The 18,474-nt window shown below is 32.7% G+C and overlaps 6 protein-coding genes across 9 annotated transcripts in view; 1 reads left to right on the forward strand and 5 right to left on the reverse strand.

Moving 5' to 3' along the window:
- LOC103849839 (putative zinc finger CCCH domain-containing protein 10) overlaps positions 1 to 7,840 on the reverse strand; it is a 30,591-nt gene extending 22,751 nt beyond the window's left edge. The window contains exon 1 of the mRNA XM_033281390.1: positions 7,662 to 7,840. The gene's annotated coding sequence lies outside the window, so the exon portion shown is untranslated. The remainder of the gene's footprint in view (positions 1 to 7,661) is intronic.
- Positions 2,746 to 5,313, reverse strand: LOC103840536 (putative zinc finger CCCH domain-containing protein 10). 2 transcript variants are annotated; one of them, XM_033281387.1, is made up of 8 exons: positions 4,824 to 4,953; positions 4,181 to 4,295; positions 4,061 to 4,099; positions 3,812 to 3,898; positions 3,686 to 3,739; positions 3,543 to 3,614; positions 3,332 to 3,430; positions 2,746 to 3,247 (listed from the first exon to the last, which is right to left on the reverse strand). In XM_033281387.1, exons 2-8 carry the CDS (start codon positions 4,292 to 4,294, stop codon positions 3,155 to 3,157), a joined length of 558 nt encoding a protein of 185 aa, XP_033137278.1. In that variant the 5' UTR covers position 4,295; positions 4,824 to 4,953; the 3' UTR covers positions 2,746 to 3,154. The 2 variants fall into 2 exon arrangements, with proteins under 2 accessions (XP_033137278.1, XP_033137277.1); XM_033281386.1 differs by having other exon boundaries at positions 4,181 to 5,313.
- On the reverse strand, positions 5,727 to 11,138 carry LOC103840473 (putative zinc finger CCCH domain-containing protein 9). Of its 2 annotated transcripts, none has more exons than XM_033281378.1 (7): positions 10,100 to 11,138; positions 9,916 to 10,005; positions 9,572 to 9,826; positions 9,250 to 9,393; positions 8,807 to 9,109; positions 8,556 to 8,627; positions 5,727 to 8,479 (listed from the first exon to the last, which is right to left on the reverse strand). In XM_033281378.1, exons 1-7 carry the CDS (start codon positions 10,112 to 10,114, stop codon positions 8,309 to 8,311), a joined length of 1,050 nt encoding a protein of 349 aa, XP_033137269.1. In that variant the 5' UTR covers positions 10,115 to 11,138; the 3' UTR covers positions 5,727 to 8,308. The 2 variants fall into 2 exon arrangements, with proteins under 2 accessions (XP_033137269.1, XP_018510317.1); XM_018654801.2 differs by having other exon boundaries at positions 8,807 to 9,181.
- LOC103840537 (putative zinc finger CCCH domain-containing protein 10) lies at positions 10,687 to 11,901 on the reverse strand. The gene is made up of 5 exons (XM_018654400.1): positions 11,830 to 11,901; positions 11,607 to 11,714; positions 11,346 to 11,510; positions 10,916 to 11,257; positions 10,687 to 10,860 (listed from the first exon to the last, which is right to left on the reverse strand). The coding sequence occupies exons 1-5, from the start codon at positions 11,899 to 11,901 to the stop codon at positions 10,687 to 10,689; spliced, it is 861 nt and encodes a 286-aa protein (XP_018509916.1).
- Positions 11,902 to 12,242: 341 nt separating this feature from the next.
- Positions 12,243 to 13,926, reverse strand: LOC103840474 (eukaryotic translation initiation factor 4E-2-like). Its single transcript, XM_009116982.3, has 5 exons — positions 13,432 to 13,926; positions 13,085 to 13,250; positions 12,853 to 12,978; positions 12,640 to 12,705; positions 12,243 to 12,550 (listed from the first exon to the last, which is right to left on the reverse strand). Exons 1-5 carry the CDS (start codon positions 13,767 to 13,769, stop codon positions 12,500 to 12,502), a joined length of 747 nt encoding a protein of 248 aa, XP_009115230.1. The 5' UTR covers positions 13,770 to 13,926; the 3' UTR covers positions 12,243 to 12,499.
- A 2,255-nt stretch (positions 13,927 to 16,181) lies between these two features.
- On the forward strand, positions 16,182 to 18,455 carry LOC103840475. Of its 2 annotated transcripts, XM_009116983.3 has the most exons (5): positions 16,194 to 16,602; positions 16,818 to 17,195; positions 17,265 to 17,332; positions 17,421 to 17,515; positions 18,221 to 18,455. In XM_009116983.3, the coding sequence occupies exons 1-4, from the start codon at positions 16,497 to 16,499 to the stop codon at positions 17,508 to 17,510; spliced, it is 642 nt and encodes a 213-aa protein (XP_009115231.1). In that variant the 5' UTR covers positions 16,194 to 16,496; the 3' UTR covers positions 17,511 to 17,515; positions 18,221 to 18,455. The 2 variants fall into 2 exon arrangements, with proteins under 2 accessions (XP_033137275.1, XP_009115231.1); XM_033281384.1 differs by having other exon boundaries at positions 16,182 to 16,602; positions 16,818 to 17,332.
- The last annotated feature ends 19 nt before the right edge of the window (positions 18,456 to 18,474 follow it).

Genomic DNA, 18,474 nt, shown 5'->3' on the forward strand with positions numbered 1-18,474 from the left:
GAAGAAATATATATATATCTTATATATTAAAACATAAGTCACAACCTTGATTCATGTATGATTTTTTTTTTAAATAGACCTATTACTAGAAATTCATATTACATTTATCATATTAATTATTTTATCATTTATTTTCAAATTAAAGTCACCTAAAATCTAACATTGCCAACTCATCTTTTATTAATCTTGATGATTTCGTTTTACTATATAAAAAATCAATGACATGTGTCTCATAGACCAGATTTATTATAAATGACCATACATTTTATGTTACTAAGGGTATACATTAGTTCATGGGTCTTATTTCATGTGTCTCTGTCGGTTTCATTAAATACTTAATTGTGTACTATATTTAACCATATACATATAAATGTATCTCATGGCCATAACTTCTATGACAATGCTTGACCAAACTAACTATGTTACTAGCGGCGTTTTATTTTTAGTAAACATGCTTGAGTGATATTTGACCTATGATGTTCTTTGAATTTATTGTTGCACTTGTGTCGGCCTTATTTGAGTTATTGTTCTCTTTGTATTATATGATCTTTATTTTTTTTATATAATGAAACACAGACATCATTTGGAGAAGATGAAGTTGGCTGTATTCAAAATAATAAAACATCAAATACGGGTATATTCATTTAACAGCAACAATATTTGTTGTTTGTTACAACAATCATATATAAATGGTATAATCCTATCATTCTGTTATTGTAACATTATTGGAAAACAATCAGCATAATATCAAAGAAAAATCTATTCCAATATTAAATAATATAACTCAAAAGTTACTACTCAAATTACGGGTATATTATTTGCCCACAACTATATTGGTCGTAGATTTAAAAATTTCATTAAACTTAAATTGATAGAGTCCACCAGTAGTTACTAGAAAATAGTTTCATCTCACCATGAATTTGTATGTATATTATATCATGAACATTTTTCAATTCAACATATTAAAAACATATATCAGTGTTTTTCGTTTAATATTCAATAGTAATAATGTTCAAATATTAGTGTAGATGAATATTTTCATATGTTCATAAATACAAATAAAATTACTAAATAATAAAATATTTATTTATATTACTTATAATTTAATTAAACATTACAGGTAATATTTTATTTCAAAAAATATAAATACAAATAATATTCAAATTTGTTGAAATTTGCATATATTAGTGAGCAAATCTAATAAGATAAATATATAAGTCACAATTACATGTAATAGTTTGAAACAATTAATTGAATAGACAAACATGCACACTATAAAATTATTGTATCAAAAAAAATTATATAAACTTTAAATATATGATTAATTAATAAAAAATATATACCAATAATAATGTAAAAACATATGTATATGTTTTTTTTGTCACAACAGATGTATATGTTTATAAAGTGAAAATAAACGCACGTTCGAAATCTAGTATCTTATTAAAGTAGAAGTACTTTAAGCTTTTGTTTGGCAACTTAGATAATAGTTAAAAAAAATAGTGTTGTTTGGAAACATGAATAGCAATAAATTAGAAAAAAAAAAGTAATGGGCTTATACTATTAAAAAAATTAGAAGTCAATTACATTATGTTAAAAAGTAATAAGCTTATGTTACTTGATATACATATTCAAATCAAAATAATAATTTAAAATTGATTTATATAAAAAAATTCATTAAAAATATACGTATATTCAAATTTTGATTTTTACTAACATATTTTCCAATAACCATTATAAAAATATTTTCAATATATATAAGAAAAATACAATACAAAGCCCAATTTGAAACACCAACTTAAATAATGGTTTTTATATTTCACATTGAAATTTAAAAATATATTATATGTGATTATTAATATGATTGTACGTATAAAATATTATTAATTATAAGATTACTTATTTGATGCTCCGTATAAAATATGATTAACTATATGATAATACATATTTTGTAACCTATGATGACACATGAAGATATATAATAGTGATTAGGAGTGGGCGTTCGGGTTCGTTTTCGGGTCGGTTTGGGATTTCGTGTTCGGTTCAGATCTTTGAGGATTCGGTTCGGATTTGGATAACCAATTTATATTATTTAAAAAAAAAATTATTATATGCTTTAATTTTTAAAATATCTATAAACAATAGAATATATTACATATAAATTTGAATAACATATGTCAGAGTACTTAACTTAACATATAAATTGGTTTGATTTAAATATTTGGATAGAGAATTAATAATTATTTAAGTATTTTTGGAGTTTTGAGTATAATTTAAATATTTCAGATATTTACGTTTGATTATTTGTATATATTTTCAAGTATTTAAACGAACTTTAAATTATCATATATATTCTGGATGTTTTTATATATATTAAATCTAAAAATAATTAATATATAAGTATATAAATCTATTTTGGATACCCAAAATACTTCGGTTCAGATCGGATTAGGTTTCAGTTTTTCAAATACCAAAATTTTGAATAATTCAGATATTTATCAATTTCGGTTCGGATTTGGTACTACTTATTCGAAACGGTGTTGATTGATTAAAGCAGTGATATAAACCGATATGAATTCTCCAAGAAAACTATTGTAATGTGTTAATAGATTGCTAATAGATGAGGAAATCAGGACAATAAACAATGAGCTAGAGAAGAAAAATATCAAATATATATATTTAGTTTTATTTGTTAAGTTGCTAACGAATTGGTTTAACTATAACAAATTTGTACAATAGTTTTTTTTTAAATGACTCTATTTTAATAGAATAGATTAATCCAATTCAACTGACCAAATCAGAGGTACATAAGAACTAACTGTATTTAAAATATATTAATTAAGTTTATAAATGAGGTTAACAATAATAGATTTCAAAAATATGTATTTATGATCAAACCAGCAAGACAGTATATAGAAGTTTATAATTATAAATTGTAATGATAAAATAAAAGTTTTGATATTAACTTTTGATCTACGTTTTTGTTTTCACTGGCTTATCTCCAGAGCATATATGCTCAAATGTATCCGAATCTCAGTATTTATTGTAGTTTAATCAATACAACAACCACGAGGTTAAAAAAACGAAAGCTTCACAACGCATCAGTTTCTTGTGTTCCAAGAAGCTGGAATTCTCTTTTGTATCCTCGTAACTATTATAATCCATCGCCTTCTGTATGTATGAATCCAAATTCTGCTAATATCTCTCTGATGCGAATGGCTTCATCAAAATAAACTGTTGGTTTGATCTACAGAAAACCAAGTTCAAAAAAACTCTCATGTGATATTTCAGAAAACCAATTTAGAAAAATGTTAGATGAGTCAATTCAAACCTGCTCAAGACTCAAACGAGCCTCTCTCCTCTGCCTCTCAATATCTCTCTTTCTCTGTTCCACTAGTTTCTGTTGATCATTATCATTCTCTTGCATCTCCTGTGAGAATAAGTAATGCAAATGAGAAATAACAGTAAATGACAGGTACTCTGTTTCATCTACTACTAGTTTCTTTTGATCATTATCATTCTTTTGATTTATGTTTCCTTACCCTCAGTTTTTCTCCCTGCGGAATGTCTTCAGCCTCTGTACTCTGCTTCTCAATATCTCCCTGCCTATGTTTCTGCAAATTCTCTTAGAATCTTTCTCTTGGATCACAGTAAATCAAAAGTATAAAAGTTGACATTTAGTTACCCTCTTCTCTGGACTTGACCTTGACGTTGACTCAGTTCTGTATCTTTTCTGGCCCTGAAGAAGAGACTCAGATAACTCTTTCACATTTGGCTGATAAAAATAGTAAAGTTACTGCGATGAAATTACCTGACGCGTATGTTCTGCACGATCCCCTTCCTTTGAGTGATCGAAATCACAATGTGAGCCGTTCTTACATTTTCCTCTCAGAAAAAACTGAAACGAATTTTGCATATATAGGAGCAAATTATTACCTCTTAAATGGTTTAAAAACTAGAACAACTTATCTTCGTTTTGGTAGATGGACAATACGCTTAATTCAACTGCATCGCGCTCAGAAAAATATAGTTTTATTCATTCTACAATATGCACTTGTACCTTACACTTTGGCATATTAATCTTCCCTGTTGGTATCTCCTATTAAAATAATTCAACGCAGTAAGCCATAAGGGACAATGCAACTTATAGTAAGCTAAATCGATAGTTTTTGTTTCGTACCTTTGGATGATTGTAGCAACAATTTTCTCCGTAGCCGCATCTACCAGTTCTTAGATAAAACTGACAATCTTTTATACCAGGACGAACTGGATACTCACTTGATTCCACCATCATGCTAAGGTATTTAAACATCATATAAACATTAGTACTATACTGATTTTTAATCACTGGATACATAAGCAACAATAAAGTGATATGATTATTTCAAGTTTCAAAATGCTATAAAAGTTAGACCGAGAGAGCATTCTGCAATACTTATCGAGAAAGCACGGTTAAACCACCCGTGATTTCACACTTGAGGGGTTTGATCCATGACCTAAACTAGTATGGTAAATTTTCAGTACGCTAGCCTCTAACCCACATTGACTTCTTACATTTTCTTAATTCAAAAAAGTTTTTGAAAAATAACAGTAGTACTTGTAATCAATCAGACTTCCCAAGATGTGCATATTTAATGATTTTCTGTTTCTCTCATACCATAAATGTCATAATAGAATCATATTATAAAATTTGCGAAAAGGGTTCAAATTGATGACGATTCTTCGCAATTTTAGTCGTCAGCCTTTCGAAGAAACCTCTCAATACATAAATCACTATATAATATACGATCAACGATCAATTTCATAACAAGTCACAAACTTACCCTTATAGCAGAAATGTTGAATCGCTTTCAAAAGCAAAATCCTTGCTCAATGACAATGAAAAACCTAATTTTTTGGGCATCACCTAATTTTATTTTCTAAATGATTACTTGTGTCATTTTATGTTTTATAACCCCCCCCCCCCCCCCCCCCTCCCCCTCCCCCAAATTAAGTTGATTTCTAGAATAAACGACACATAATATTAGATAAAACTATGGGCTGAAATCCAACTATAAAATGTATGGGCTGAAATCCAACTAATATTTAGGCTAACAATACTAACGATTAGTCCAACTTTGGATTTATCTAATAAAGTATAATATATGTCTCCAATTTGTCTAACCAAATCACCATAAATTAGTTGTCATTTTACAAGTATTTAACACAGAAATTCATTGATTCACACCTAAGGAATTGCAGGAACCAAGAAGGGTGAGAAAGTCCCACCTGAAAGAAAAAGGCAGGCACTCTCGTCTTTCAACCCCTACAAGATCGCTTTGCTTGTTAACTAACAGATCAAGGAGATCGTTTCGAGTTAATCCGTCAGATTTCCAGTAGGAAATAAAAATATCAAACCGATTTCTGAATGTAAAGATGCAACTAATGGCTGATTGGCATATTAAAAGAATGTTTGGAATGGTCATAAGTAAAATGGGAAACAAAAGGGAAAAAATCTAGACATAAAATTTTGATAATTTTCTGAAAGTTTCAAAAGAACATACTTTTGAAACTTTATCTATTTATTTTTGAAAATTAGTGCGCTAATATTATTTTTGTTAAGGTCAAAATAACGAATTAAAGATACAATGCATTTGTACTTTCATTAATCTCTTAACCAAAAGATACATTGCATTGCATTCCTTGTGACCAAAGGATCCGGAGTGTAGTCCATGTTTTTTATTTTGAACGTAAGTCCATCGTTTATTGATTCCTCCTAAAACCCATCGCCTTCTTTTTCTTAAACCCTAGTTGGCTAGTTCTGATATGCCTCTCTGATTCAGAATTTATCTGGGCCCTGGCCTGATGTGAAATTTTAGAAGCTATAAACATTTTTAATAACATAATAAAATTTTTTTGCAATTTGGAAATCTATATACAGTACTCATATAAAAAACTTCCAGAATTTTTTAAAAATGAAGACCGATAACTTTTTTTTGCTAAATTGTAAATGTCATTAATCAAGAAGGTTTGGTTACAAAATGGATCACGACCAGATTCGACTCTAGAGCCATTCTGAATCTTAGGGGCCGCAAAAAGTTTTAAAAAACCCCCAAGACACAAAGAGATTAACTCAAAGCTTGCCAAGGATGATTAACTTTGAAGTTAATAAACATTATAGGACAACAGACATCAAATTAAATTCCCCACCCAAGCGCTTCCTGACAACTAGAGTAACCAGACCATCAAGAGAATAGCTAGAGGCAAGTTCAGTCAAGCACTCACCGAAGTGGCTCAAGCAGGGATCGAAAAAGGCGACTGGAGCTCCACTAGAGGAGGAAGAAGCTGAAAAACGGGCTCAAGCTAATGTAGCAGACGACAAAATTGTAGACCTGAGGAAACACCGCTGAAAGTGAAAGCACAAGTTACTGTCAAGCGCAGCCGGTAAATGCAGCTCCCCATCCGGCTACACGACACAAAGGATGCGGCAGAGACAGCAAGTAAATGAAGAGGTTATCTGCTGAAGCTTGGGAGAAGGGAAATGAAGAACTGGAGGAGAAGTGAAACTGCTTGAAAAACAAGCGACCGAACCGACAAGAGAAAGCTCCTTGAAAGCAGTTGACGCCATTACAGGGGTTATCCTCAAAACCCCAGAAGTCGACATCGAAAGCAGCAAGGAGAGCCAATCAAACTATGAAAAGCACGCTATGGTTGACGTCTCTGACGAAGGCCGATATTTTATTAGGTTGTGCCCAGATCCAACCCTACTGTGGGGTTCATCAGAAGAAAACTAACTTAAACAGCTCTAATAAGAATCATGGGCGGTCCTAGGCATAAATCAATAAAACATTTGGTGTTGCCCCCAAATTTGTATCCCCAGTTTTAAGTTAATACACATACTTTTTTATATCTCTTTAATTATAAATATTAAGTTATTAAAGTTTTTATTAAATTGTCTATGGTCCCAATAAAAATATATTCTTCGATTTGATGTTTTATAAACCAAACTGAGAGAAATGTTGTTGATTCAATTAAATTATCATTCTAAAACAATAATTAATTGTTATTTTATTAAAATGCTGTTTTTTAACACAAACCTATATTAAATGATTCTCAAAAGTTAGGTGATAGACAAAAAGACAAGCTCATCGGCCAAGACCTGTTTCACTAACCTATCAGCAACACTGTTACGCACACGATAGCTCCGGCAAAAAGAGATAAAACAAAAGAGGTGACCATAGAGCTAACATCGGCAGTGATGCCATAAAGTTCCAAAACTGTTGAAACAGAGTTAACATCTTGGATGATTTGCGCTGAATCAAACTCGCAGGAGATGCTTGAGTACCCCAGCTGTTTGTTAAAATTAAAATTTTACTTCTTAAAGTTACAATTATTTGTTAAAAAGTTACAATTATTCAACAGATCCCACAATTTTATATATCTACATAACATAAATTTGTAGGATTTATGGGATAATTGTTTTTGGCCTACTGTTAATATTAGTTCTTTGGTTTCTACGTTTTTGTTCTGAATCCAAAATCTATTTCCTTAAAGAGTGAAAACAATGGGTTAAAGATGTAACACAAGAGGAAATCAGCTCTGTGGTTTGATCATAAGTTTATTAATATTTATATATTTTCAAGTTTCACATAAGATGAAATATACAATTAATAGAGAAAAACTTGCATGAGATCTCTCTAATATAGTATAAGTAAAAGTGCTATGTCATGAGTGAATCTTTCATAATTTATGATGGAGTATACTATTAAAATTATCAGTTGTATAGTTGTCTATATAATATTTTTATAGTTTGTAATAGAAGTACTCTTTGAAGATCTCTTGTAACATTTATATTCATATAGTTCTCTTTCCCTAGAACTTAAAATTCATACTTCATGGTATAGAAACATTAATGAATATTTAGTTAAACCAATAGAGCAAGAGAGTTTCAACATCATAAATTGCATTTCAAACGATCATTTTCAGCATACCAAATAACTTTACTAATACGTATATGATTCTTTCTCTTAGTAAAAAAATACAAGAATATTGGCGTCTAAATTTTAGATATGATCAGAATCTATTTCTACTTTCATACTAATGCGATTGACTACACTACTTTTCGGAACTGTATTTAGCTATATTTTTATTTTTTTTGCAAATGTAAGAAGTGAGTGATCAACCGACCTAAGAAAAAAACAATGGATAATAAATCACAAGATTGAAACTACGAAAAGTTTGACCTAAATCTTCCCAACATGTATCGGTTTCTTGAATCCCAAACACTCTGATAGTTCTTCTTTGGTGTGTCTCGTAACTCTGTTTCCTCTTAAAGCACATCGCCATCTCTATTACTCTGTTCCTGGACAATCTCTTCAGCTTCTACCCTCTGCCTCCCAACATTTCCCTCTCCATGTTCGGTCCCCACTCGCTCGTATCCCGCCGCTATATCATCAATTACATCTTTAAACACGCTCTGGAGACTCGTGAATAATTCTTCCTGAGAATTAACATATCCCTATATAAGTAATTTAAAACAGTAAAGATATAAAGAGATGATATTTAGTTAAAGTTACCCTCTTCTCTGCCATAGAGCTTGACTCTGTTTCATGTCTTCTCTCATCAAATCTCCCATCCAAAGTTGTAACCTGATCAGTATCAAAATACATAAAAGACAATGCTAATGACATGGAGAAGAAACTCATTTTAAGTCTTTCACATTTTGTGTGATAAAAATAAATAATATTATAGTAAACAACATATGTAACCCGGAGAAAAAACCAGACAACATGAATCAGAAAACAGATCTTGTTTCAGTTTAGTTTACCATCAATCTTTGTTCCTGATCATTCTCCTGCGCCTCCTCACTCTTTTCCTCCTCAAGGTATCTCTGCCGCCCACTGGCCTCTCTCTGCCTATGTTGCTGCACAATCACTTGAGCGTCTCTCCTTCCCATCTCAAAATATCTCAGACTCTCAGTGATGTCTCTCTGTCTATGTTGCTTCACAACAATCTCTTGAGCGTCCCTCCTTCCCATCTCATAATATCTCTGACAATCAGTGATGTCTCTCTGTCTATGTTCATGAACATTCTCCTGAGCCTCTCCCCTTTGCCACTCAGTGTTATCTCTCTGTTCCTGCGGATCGTTATACTTCTTCTCCTCTGGTCTGTAAGCTGACTCTGTTTCGTGCCTCCCCGAACCCTAGAGAATAGATTAAGTTAAGCATTTTCACATTTGAATGAAAAATAAATAGTAGGCGATGAAATTACCTGACGCATAGTGTCTGCACCATCCCTGTCCTTTGGGTGAGAAAGTGGTTGACGCATAGTATTAGGTAAACGAAGAGCTTCATTGTTCTTTGCGTGAATAAATTTACAATCTGACCCGTCCTTACAAAATCCTCTCCGAAAGAACTGAAAGTGAATGTTCAAAACAAAAAAAAAAAGAAAACTGCAAGTAAAGACTCAAATTAAGTTACAAAAAAAAAAAAAAAAAAAAAAGTAAAGACTCAAATAAAGTTTGTGTTACTTTTGCTACAAGGACCAATGGAAGTAGTTATAGATTTGAGAAAAATCAAAAGAAGTTGTGTACCTTACAAGTAGGATGATTGAAAAGGCAATTGCTTCCATGTTCACAGAGACCTGTCTGTAGATAACTCGGGCAGATTCTTTCACCTGGATGAACTTGATAACCACTGTTTCTTTTTACCTTATTCTTGGACTCTGATCCATGGCGTCCCTGCTGTTGCATCTCAACATCTCTCGCTCTCTGTATGTCTGCGTACGACTCTTTGTGATCGTGAGTCTGATGAGATTCGTTTATTCTTAAGCCGGAGTCTTTGTTGTCCTGAGAAATTCGTTGTATTCTTGATTCATCATATACACTAATCTACAGTAAAGAACATAACAGAGTAAGTTCTTGTTCAGTTTCTTTACCCTCTTCTCTGCGCAGATTCTTGGATCCCTTTTGTGTCTCCGATGAGTTCTAACATCAGATTTGCTCGACCTCAGATCCATATTCCGTTCCTGAGAATCAAAACATCACCCTTCTTGACAAGTTCGACTCTGTTTTCATGGCGAGTAAATACAGTAAAACAGAGTAATTTTCGTTGAGTTTTACCTTGGTTTCTTCCATGGAAATCGACTCTGTTCCTGCAGAGTAAGTTCCTTTAGCCTCTTCGATTCTCTTCTCTGGGTTCTTACTGTTGTTTTTTTGGTTTCTCTCTTCTCTTTATTCTCTCTTCTCTTATGCAAACTCTAAAGTTGATTCTTTTAAATGCAACCCCTTAAAGTTTCTTGCTTGGCAAGCTAGTTTTTCCATTAACTGTACTTTTTTTTAATATAATACGTACCACTTGACTTTTTTTTGGAGGGAAAATGTTTCTCGTTCTCTAAAAAAATCGGATTTTGTTTCTTGAACAGCTATTCTGGTGGTTACGGCAATAAATAATTGCTTCAAAACATTTTACAAAAATAAATGTATATCTGTGAGACAAAATTGTAATGTATTTTATTTTAGTTTTTTGAATTCCACTTTCTTCCCATCATAATTGAAATCGTAAAGGGAATGACTCGAACTATCATCTTATCACAACCATGGATTAGTAGAAGTCAAAACAATGATATAAAGCTCGTCTTTTTTACAAATGGAATGACTGATATATATATATATCGGAACCATTCTTCAAATGGACATAAGATCAGATTTCAAAAAAGCAATTGAGAGAAAATGTTTGATGATTCAAATTCAAACACCTGACTCAAGTCTCGAACTAGCCTCCCTCCGTTTTTTTCTACCTTCAATCTTTGTTCCTCAGAAATCTCTTCAGCCTCTATCTCCAGCTTCTCCACATCTCTCTGTCTCTTTTCGTCAATCTTGTCCTGAGAATAAGTATATCAAATGAAAATCCACAGTGTATATAACAAAGCAAGGTACCGTTGTCTTTTCAACTTTGCAATGACAGTAAAAGAAGAGAATCAGATCTCTTGTTTCAGTTTCTTTTACCGTTACTCTTTGTTCCTCCAAAAACGCTTTAGACTTTCTCCTTCCCATCTCTTGAGCTTCTCTCGTCTGCCACTCAATGCTCTCTCTCTTTCTCCCTACTTGCAGATTGTACTCTTGACCATGTGCATCTACCTTGTGATTCTCTTTCTCCATGACCTTTGGGTGAAAGTTTTTCTCATTTGATGAAAGTGCTTGACGCATAGGAGCTTCGTTGTCCCTTGAGTGGAGAAATTTACAAGCTGAGCCGTCCTTACAAAATCCTCTCAGAAAGAACTGCATATAAGACAAAGAGGAAACTATCATTCTAAAATATTGTGTTACTTTTGCTACAAGGATCCATAAGCTTAAGTCGAATGTGTACCTTACAACGAGGATGATTGAAAAGACAATTGCTTCCACGGACACAGAGACCACTGTGTAGATAACTCCTACAACTACTTTGACCAGGACGAACTGGATAGTCACTTGGGATTCTCTCATCAGATGTCGTTTTGGGTTCACTCCTTTCCCGATCAAGATTTGTAGCCTGATAAGGATAAACACACACACAAAACACACACAAAAAAAGTTAGTTTCTTTTACCATCTTCTTCTTCTTCTTCAGTAGCAAGGATTTCGACTACTGTTTCATGACTTGTCAGTCTCTTAATGTCTGTGTACGACTCTTTGTGATCGTGTCTCCGCTCAGTTCTAACATCAGATTTTCTCGGCCTCAAATCCGGATTTCGTTCCTGACAATCAAAACATCACATGTTCCTGACCTCTCTCATCAAATCTTTTCTCTAGATGCTAACTTCACTTGTAAGGATAGGAACATCGTTTGCCGATCAGTTTATTTTTATGTACCTTGGTTTCTTCCATGGATCTCGACTCTCTTCTCCGAGCTTGTCGCTTACTCTCTCGAGCGCCGTCTCCCATTTACTTGAGAGTATGTTCTCCTATCAAGTTCCTTCGACTTCTTCTTGTTTCAGTGCTAACAATCTTCTCTCTTATTCTTTTTTTATTCTCTCTTCCTTCTTTGTTCGCTTCAAATCAAAATCAAAGAATGGTTTCTTTTCTTTAATATCCAAAACTCTAAACTTTGATGTTTGAAACGATTGTTTCCGTACATTCTGTTATTATCACACAAAAACAAATCAAATGTTTGTGTTTTGGCGGGGAAATGTTGTCAGGTTAACTTATTTATTTACTTCTTTTCTTTCCGTCAACGACTTATTTATTTACTTAAAATTACAAAAAGATATAACAGTGACAAGTAGTAACTCGTAACGTAAGAAATTCTTACTTTTTTCTTTATATCACTATGAAAATTACTAATATCATATACATTTTGATTAAAAACCATTTCAAGTTTGCAAGTGGGAACGCTAAATCACCTCAAACACAAACTGTGCATCTTGTTACAATGAAAGATAGAATCAGAAGCAACTAAAGGTCATATGTTGTCTCATAAGACTTCCCTTTTGAGTCTTCTTTTTCTTTACCGCCGGGAAGCTGCCATGTAAACCGCTGAATCTCATACAGTATAGCGAGGTCTAGCATTACGATCAAGAGTTTTTGCATCCTCCTGAAAATAAACATTGGACAAGTCACAATAACAGCACAATCCAATGCAGTTTTAAAATAACATTACAAAAGATGTTGAAGAATATTTACATGAAAGATGAATCCGATTGTCTCATTGCAACCAACAAGTTCCTTCCACTGTTTCCCAATGCTTAGCTGCATGTAACAACAACAAGATTTCCCCAAAAGATAAGATTCTCTTAATCGTCTAGTCTCTCCCTCTTAGTGTATGCTTAAGCACATAGGGACCTCAAAAACAAGCTTCAATTGTAGCCTTAGGGAAAACAAACATCAATGGTCTACCTGAGCTTCCTCATTAGCAGCGTTCTTTGTCCAAATAGAGATCTTATCCCCTCTCGTTCTGAAATTCAAAACTGCCCCGCAAATCTCATCTCCATGCTCAAATTGCTCACCAACTAACGAAAGTAACTAAAACAAGTAGCAGAGATCAAAAACATCAATCACAAAATGCATCCAACAAGCAACATTATTGCCTCAGTAAAACTACACCGAACTCCTGAAAAGTGACCAATACCGTGTTAAGCCAATTGGATTCCAGTGTAGCCGTAGGGAACATCATAGTCCACTTTCCTCCATTAGCACAAACTGGATCTTCCCACTTGGGTTCGATTTCATGTTTAAAGCAGTAAAGATCCGACCCGTGAACCCACTTGTTTGGAGGATGGATGTTATTGTAAAGACTGCATCAAATAGTTAAACAAACAATGCTTTGAACTCATCCATGGCAGAATAACAAGATACCTTAAGATTCAAGAAACCTAAAACATTCAATATCTGTGACGTTTACTCCTAAGTAAAGACTACCGATACTTCTACTACTACTTGATTCTGCTCTAGGAGATGGATTCAACGTAAGCTCACCTCCAGAACTCCTCGATGGTAGCGAATGTGTACAAGGTTCTCAAAGAGCTTCCCCATGTGGTTTGATTCGATTTCGAGGAAGGAGTATCGAACCAGAAGGTCCAAGAACTCTGGAAGGAGTGTGAATGTTGGTTTACGGTGGTTGATTTCGATTTCTTCCACACATAGCCGTTTCCGCCGCATGTGATCTTTTGCTCCTTCGACGGACCTTCTTCGCCGCCGCGGATAGCCTTAATCGCCGGTAAATGCTTCTGGATAGGGCAATGGTTCGCGGTGTTAGGATCGAGATTCTCCTCTTCCGCCATAATCGCTGATACTGAAGAACGCTCAACCGTCATTCGCTCCACGCTCGGATCAGTTACTTTTCCGTTAGCTCCGTCGAGTCCGTCTTTTGTTATAGGTTTGTCCGTAACATAAAGAGGTTTGTCCGTAACATAAAGCCCAGTATTAGCCCTTTAAAGGCCCATAGTTAATTGAATTAAATTGCGCGGGGATATTTATTTATCTATCTTATTAAATAAAGTATTTTTTTTTGTTTAACAAACACAAGGAGTTAAAAAAAAATAGTGTTGTTTGTAAACATGAATAACAGTAAGTTAGAAAAAATAATAATTGGTTTATGTTATTAAAAAAATTAGAAGTCCGTTATATTAAAAAGTAATAAATTTATATTACTTGATATACATATTCAAATCAAAATAATAATTTAAAATTAATTTATATTAAAAATTCATACAAAAATATACATATATTCAAATTTTGATTTTTACTAACATATTTTCTAATAACGATTATAAAAATATTTTCAGTATATATAAGTAAAATACAATACAAAGCCTAATTACAAACACCAACCTAAATTATGATTTTTATTATTTCACATTAAAATTTAAAAATATAATATATGTGATTATTTATATGATTGTACGTATAAAATATGGGCAATTCTCTTAAATAGACAATTTTCAAGTTTTGGTCACAAAAATAGAACACAAAGAGAAAAATGACCAAAATGTTTTATTTAATAGGTAAAAGGATTCTAATACCCTAGATATATATAAAAATTAAAAGAAAATCATAGTTTTAGATTATATGTTTTCAAATTCAAACTTTTTTATAAAACAAAAATTGATTTTTTTTTCAAATTTTCTTTTTGTAATTCGAAAATACTTTTTGAAACTATTTTTAAATTTTTTTTTCAAATTTTAATATTTATTTTTTTATTTTATAATATTTTAAATTTCAATCTTAAATTCCCACCCTTTAACTTTAAACCCTAAGGTGTGGATTAGTTAACCCTAGGGGTATAAGTATATATTTACCTCTTTAATGAAACATTTTGGTCATTTTGATCATTAGAGTCTATATTTGTGACATAAATTTTTTTAGTGTTATCCTATGGTATTTCCCATAAAATATTACTCCCTCAGTTCCTTAATAATAGACTTTCTAGAAAAATGTTTGTTTCAGAAAGATGTATTTTTGTGTTTTCTATGAAAAATTGTAAATTTCAAGAAAATTAATTGACTTTATTGAATTACTATTGGTTAAAAGCTATTGAAAATTGAAAATTACAGAAAATGATACATTTATTATGGTAGTTTAATGTGTTTTCTTAATATGTGTGAAAATACTAAAAAATCTATTTTTAAGAACGGAAGGAGTATTAATTATAAGAAAACTTATTTGATGGTACATATAAAATACGATTAATTATATGATAACACATATTTTGTAACCTATGATGACTCATATATGATATATAGGGGATGATTGGTTGGGGCTATAGATGCTCTAGACAGCCAAAATTTAGTCTACAACTATATATGTCAACCAATCGAGCTTTGCTTTTCTTAAAAAAACTCACAGCAAAAAAATCTCTGAAAAATAAAAATATGGCTATAGAGAGCTTTATTTCCAGAGCAAAAAATTAGTGCTTTAGAAATCTACAGCAAGAAAAGCTACAACAAATAAATCTACAAATTAAATTCTATAGATTAAATTCTACAGCAAAAATATAAAGCTACAGCACTTACCAATCATCCCCATAATAGTGATTAAGGGTGCGTTCAGGTTCGTTTTCGGTCTATTTGGGATCTTTGAGGATTCGGTTCGAATTTGGATAACCGATTTAAATTATTTTTAAATTTAAAATTTATTATATACTTTAATTTTTTTTAAAATCTATAAACAATAGAATACATTACATATAAATTTTAATAACATATGTTAGAGTACCTGACTTAACATATAAATTAGTTTGGTTTAAATATTTGGATAGTGAATTAATAATTATTTAAGTATTTTTAGAGTTTTGAGTATATTTTAACTATTTACGTTTGATTATTTGTATATATTTTCAAGTACTTAAACAAACTTAAAAGTATCATATATATTATGGATATTTTAGTATATATTGAATCTAAAATAATTAATATATATAAATATATAAATCTATTTTGGATACCCAAAATACTTCGGTTCGAATCGGATTAAGTTTCAGTTCTTTAAATACCAAAATTTTGAATAATTCGGATATTTAATCAATTTTGGTTCGTATTTGGTACTACTTATTCGGATTGGGATTGGTTCAATTCTTTGAATCGAATTTTTAACCTAATCCTAAATAATGACATAAAAAACAAATAGCATCATGTTTTTTAAAAAATACATCCCAACCTATCTAGTTTTTAATAACGAATAAAGAGAGAGACCTTCGTGGTGGTGATATGATTAGTGAAAGAAAAATGTGGAAATATTGTTACGGTTAAATACATAAATTAAAAACTTTTAATTTTAATGGGACTGTTGAATAAGAAAAAAAGAGTAAGTAGAAAAAAACAAATTAAAATAAGAAGTCTGTCTCTCGTTTATCTATTTCCTCTACGGGAGATTCTGCTTTTACCAACGTAGAGACAAAAAGAAAAACGCAGTCCACACACAATTCAACTCACACTGTAGCGAGCGAGATATAGAGAGAGAGAAACAAACTCTGAGACGAACGAAACTTTTCGCTCAAAATTGTGAGGGAGAGAGAAATCCTCCATCGTTTCGATCGATCGATCATGCCTCCCGGTGCGAAGAAGAGAAAGGCGTTGAAGAAAAAGCAGCAACAGGAATCGATTGGAACAAATACGAACGATAAGGGCTCCAATGGCGATAATCTCCACGGTACATTTCTTCCTCTCCCCCTCGGGTTGTTTAGATTCGGGATTCGCTGCTGCTAGGTCGATAGATTTGTCTAGAACGGTGTTGACGCCTGATTTTACTATTAGTCTCCGCAAGTTCATCGAGGATAATTTAACCATTTCATGATTCTTCAAGTTTATGGAAGAGAGAGTATTATTTGTTAAACTTTGAATGTAACAAAAAAAAAAATATAACAGGAAATGATGAACATGGAAGCCAAGATGCTAGGGAAAGTGATAGCACTTTAAGCTCCCCTGGTTCTCAAGGGAATGATGAATTTGGTGTCACAAAAGATCCATCTGCTGAGGCTACATCATCCGGTTTTGTGGTGAAGGAGTCTGCTAAAGAGATATCAGATGTTGAAATAGGAACGGATGACAAGAACAACGTTGTGGAGAAACCGCCCACTTCCTCTAACGAAAACAGTACTGAGACCTCCTCCATAAACGTAGCTCTTCAGGATCCTTGTGTTAAGGAGATCGCTCCTGTTGTCGATTCTGTCTCCAAAGTAGTGATTTCGGAAACGAGTGAGCATGCTGAGACCTCAACACACTCACATTTGGTCAAACAGAAGTCTGATGAAAAGAAAGAGTGTCAATCTCTGGAGAAAGATAATGGTAAGGTGGATACTCTTCTAGAGTCTGCTGATGGAACAAGCAGAGAAGTAGAGACTGTAAGAGAATCTGAAGCTCCAGTATCCTCTGAGGAAAAGGTAGCATCTCTTTTATTCTTCTTGCATCGTGTACATGTGAATCTTCTCTCTTTTCAGTTGGCTGAAGAATCTCATGTGACGTTTGCAGCGTCTTTTGTTGCCTGGTCCACAAGCCGTCCGAACTTCTTGGTTAAGTTGCTGCGGTTTGTTTGATGCTATGACAGGATCTGACAGATAACACAGGTTAGTCTCGGTTTATGATTCTTGCTAAGGTGTACTTTGCCTGGTTGAGGTTCTTATTTCAATAATCTTCCATGACCTGCAATGTGTCCTGTGTTTGTGATGATGTCCTTAAACTCTTAATATTTCACAGAAACTACTTCACTTTAATCGAGTCTTGGATTCTGAGTGACTCTTACGTAGATTGTTTAGCTCAGAGTTCCAACTATTTCATTGCTGTTCTTGTTATTCTATAGTAATTACTGAAATTGTTTAGAACTAACGTCAAATGCTAAGCTATCCAAAAACACAACTCATGCTTGGTCAGTTAACATCGATGAATCTACAACTAGATATAGTCTAGCAGGAATCTGAAGTTCATATGCCAATGGATCATTGCGTCCTTGTCTTTTACATCATTGTTCTCGGAATTGGATTGCGTTTATATGATAGAATAGTCTCGCTCAAGTTTAATTTCCCAGTTCTCTTGTTTGCAATAGCTATCAGCTACTTTATTACTGTTTGGTTGGAGTCTTGTAAAAATAGGAGTTAGCATAAACTCATCTCCTAACATTTTTCCACCAGTAAAAGGATCAGATTCTTGTAGTTTCTCTCCACTCTCCCTCAGAGATCAAATCCTTTTGTTGTTCTTTGTGTGTATCTTTAACAACATTGTCTATTATGTTATAATCCGTGTCATTAACATGTATTCTCTGCATTGTGCTGCAGGAGTTAGATAAAGCTGGACGCTCATGACAGCCTCAAAAACAACCGAAAAAGCAGAACTTACGGGTCCGTACACTCTTCTTTGTACATTATCTTTGATAGATAATAACATGGGCGGCTTTTAGTTAGCAACATAAATTTCGTTTTACCTTTCATTTTTGAAATACAGTCGTAACTTGTCCATAATATGGATTTTACTTTCATAAGACTAAATATAGCTCTATGCTTTTTTCAATTACCGCAATTGTCGTTTACAT

Source organism: Brassica rapa, chromosome A09 (genome assembly GCF_000309985.2).
Source record: "Brassica rapa cultivar Chiifu-401-42 chromosome A09, CAAS_Brap_v3.01, whole genome shotgun sequence".
In the NCBI taxonomy this organism is placed as follows: domain Eukaryota; kingdom Viridiplantae; phylum Streptophyta; class Magnoliopsida; order Brassicales; family Brassicaceae; genus Brassica; species Brassica rapa.

Excerpts from the sequence above, each read along its gene's own strand:
- LOC103840536 (XM_033281386.1), bottom strand. The coding sequence starts at position 4,357 with ATGTATCCAGTGATTAAAAATCAGTATAGTACTAATGTTTATATGATG. Across the intron at positions 4,100-4,180 it reads GTTGCTACAATCATCCAAAG|GAGATACCAACAGGGAAGAT; the intron begins GTACGAAACAAA and ends TTATTTTAATAG. Across the intron at positions 3,248-3,331 it reads CTCGTTTGAGTCTTGAGCAG|ATCAAACCAACAGTTTATTT; the intron begins GTTTGAATTGAC and ends GGTTTTCTGTAG.
- LOC103840473 (XM_018654801.2), bottom strand. Across the intron at positions 9,827-9,915 it reads GAATCTGCGCAGAGAAGAGG|GACAACAAAGACTCCGGCTT; the intron begins GTAAAGAAACTG and ends CGAATTTCTCAG. Across the intron at positions 9,182-9,249 it reads GTGCAGACACTATGCGTCAG|GGTTCGGGGAGGCACGAAAC; the intron begins GTAATTTCATCG and ends TCTATTCTCTAG.
- LOC103840537 (XM_018654400.1), bottom strand. The coding sequence starts at position 11,901 with ATGGGAGACGGCGCTCGAGAGAGTAAGCGACAAGCTCGGAGAAGAGAG. Across the intron at positions 11,715-11,829 it reads GATCCATGGAAGAAACCAAG|GAACGAAATCCGGATTTGAG; the intron begins GTACATAAAAAT and ends TTTGATTGTCAG. Across the intron at positions 11,511-11,606 it reads GACTGACAAGTCATGAAACA|GCTACAAATCTTGATCGGGA; the intron begins GTAGTCGAAATC and ends TATCCTTATCAG.
- LOC103840474 (XM_009116982.3), bottom strand. The coding sequence starts at position 13,769 with ATGACGGTTGAGCGTTCTTCAGTATCAGCGATTATGGCGGAAGAGGAG. Across the intron at positions 13,251-13,431 it reads ACCATCGAGGAGTTCTGGAG|TCTTTACAATAACATCCATC; the intron begins GTGAGCTTACGT and ends TATTTGATGCAG. Across the intron at positions 12,551-12,639 it reads CAATCGGATTCATCTTTCAT|GAGGATGCAAAAACTCTTGA; the intron begins GTAAATATTCTT and ends GTTTATTTTCAG.
- LOC103840475 (XM_033281384.1), top strand. The coding sequence starts at position 16,497 with ATGCCTCCCGGTGCGAAGAAGAGAAAGGCGTTGAAGAAAAAGCAGCAA. Across the intron at positions 16,603-16,817 it reads CAATGGCGATAATCTCCACG|GAAATGATGAACATGGAAGC; the intron begins GTACATTTCTTC and ends AAAATATAACAG. Across the intron at positions 17,333-17,420 it reads CAGTATCCTCTGAGGAAAAG|CGTCTTTTGTTGCCTGGTCC; the intron begins GTAGCATCTCTT and ends TGACGTTTGCAG.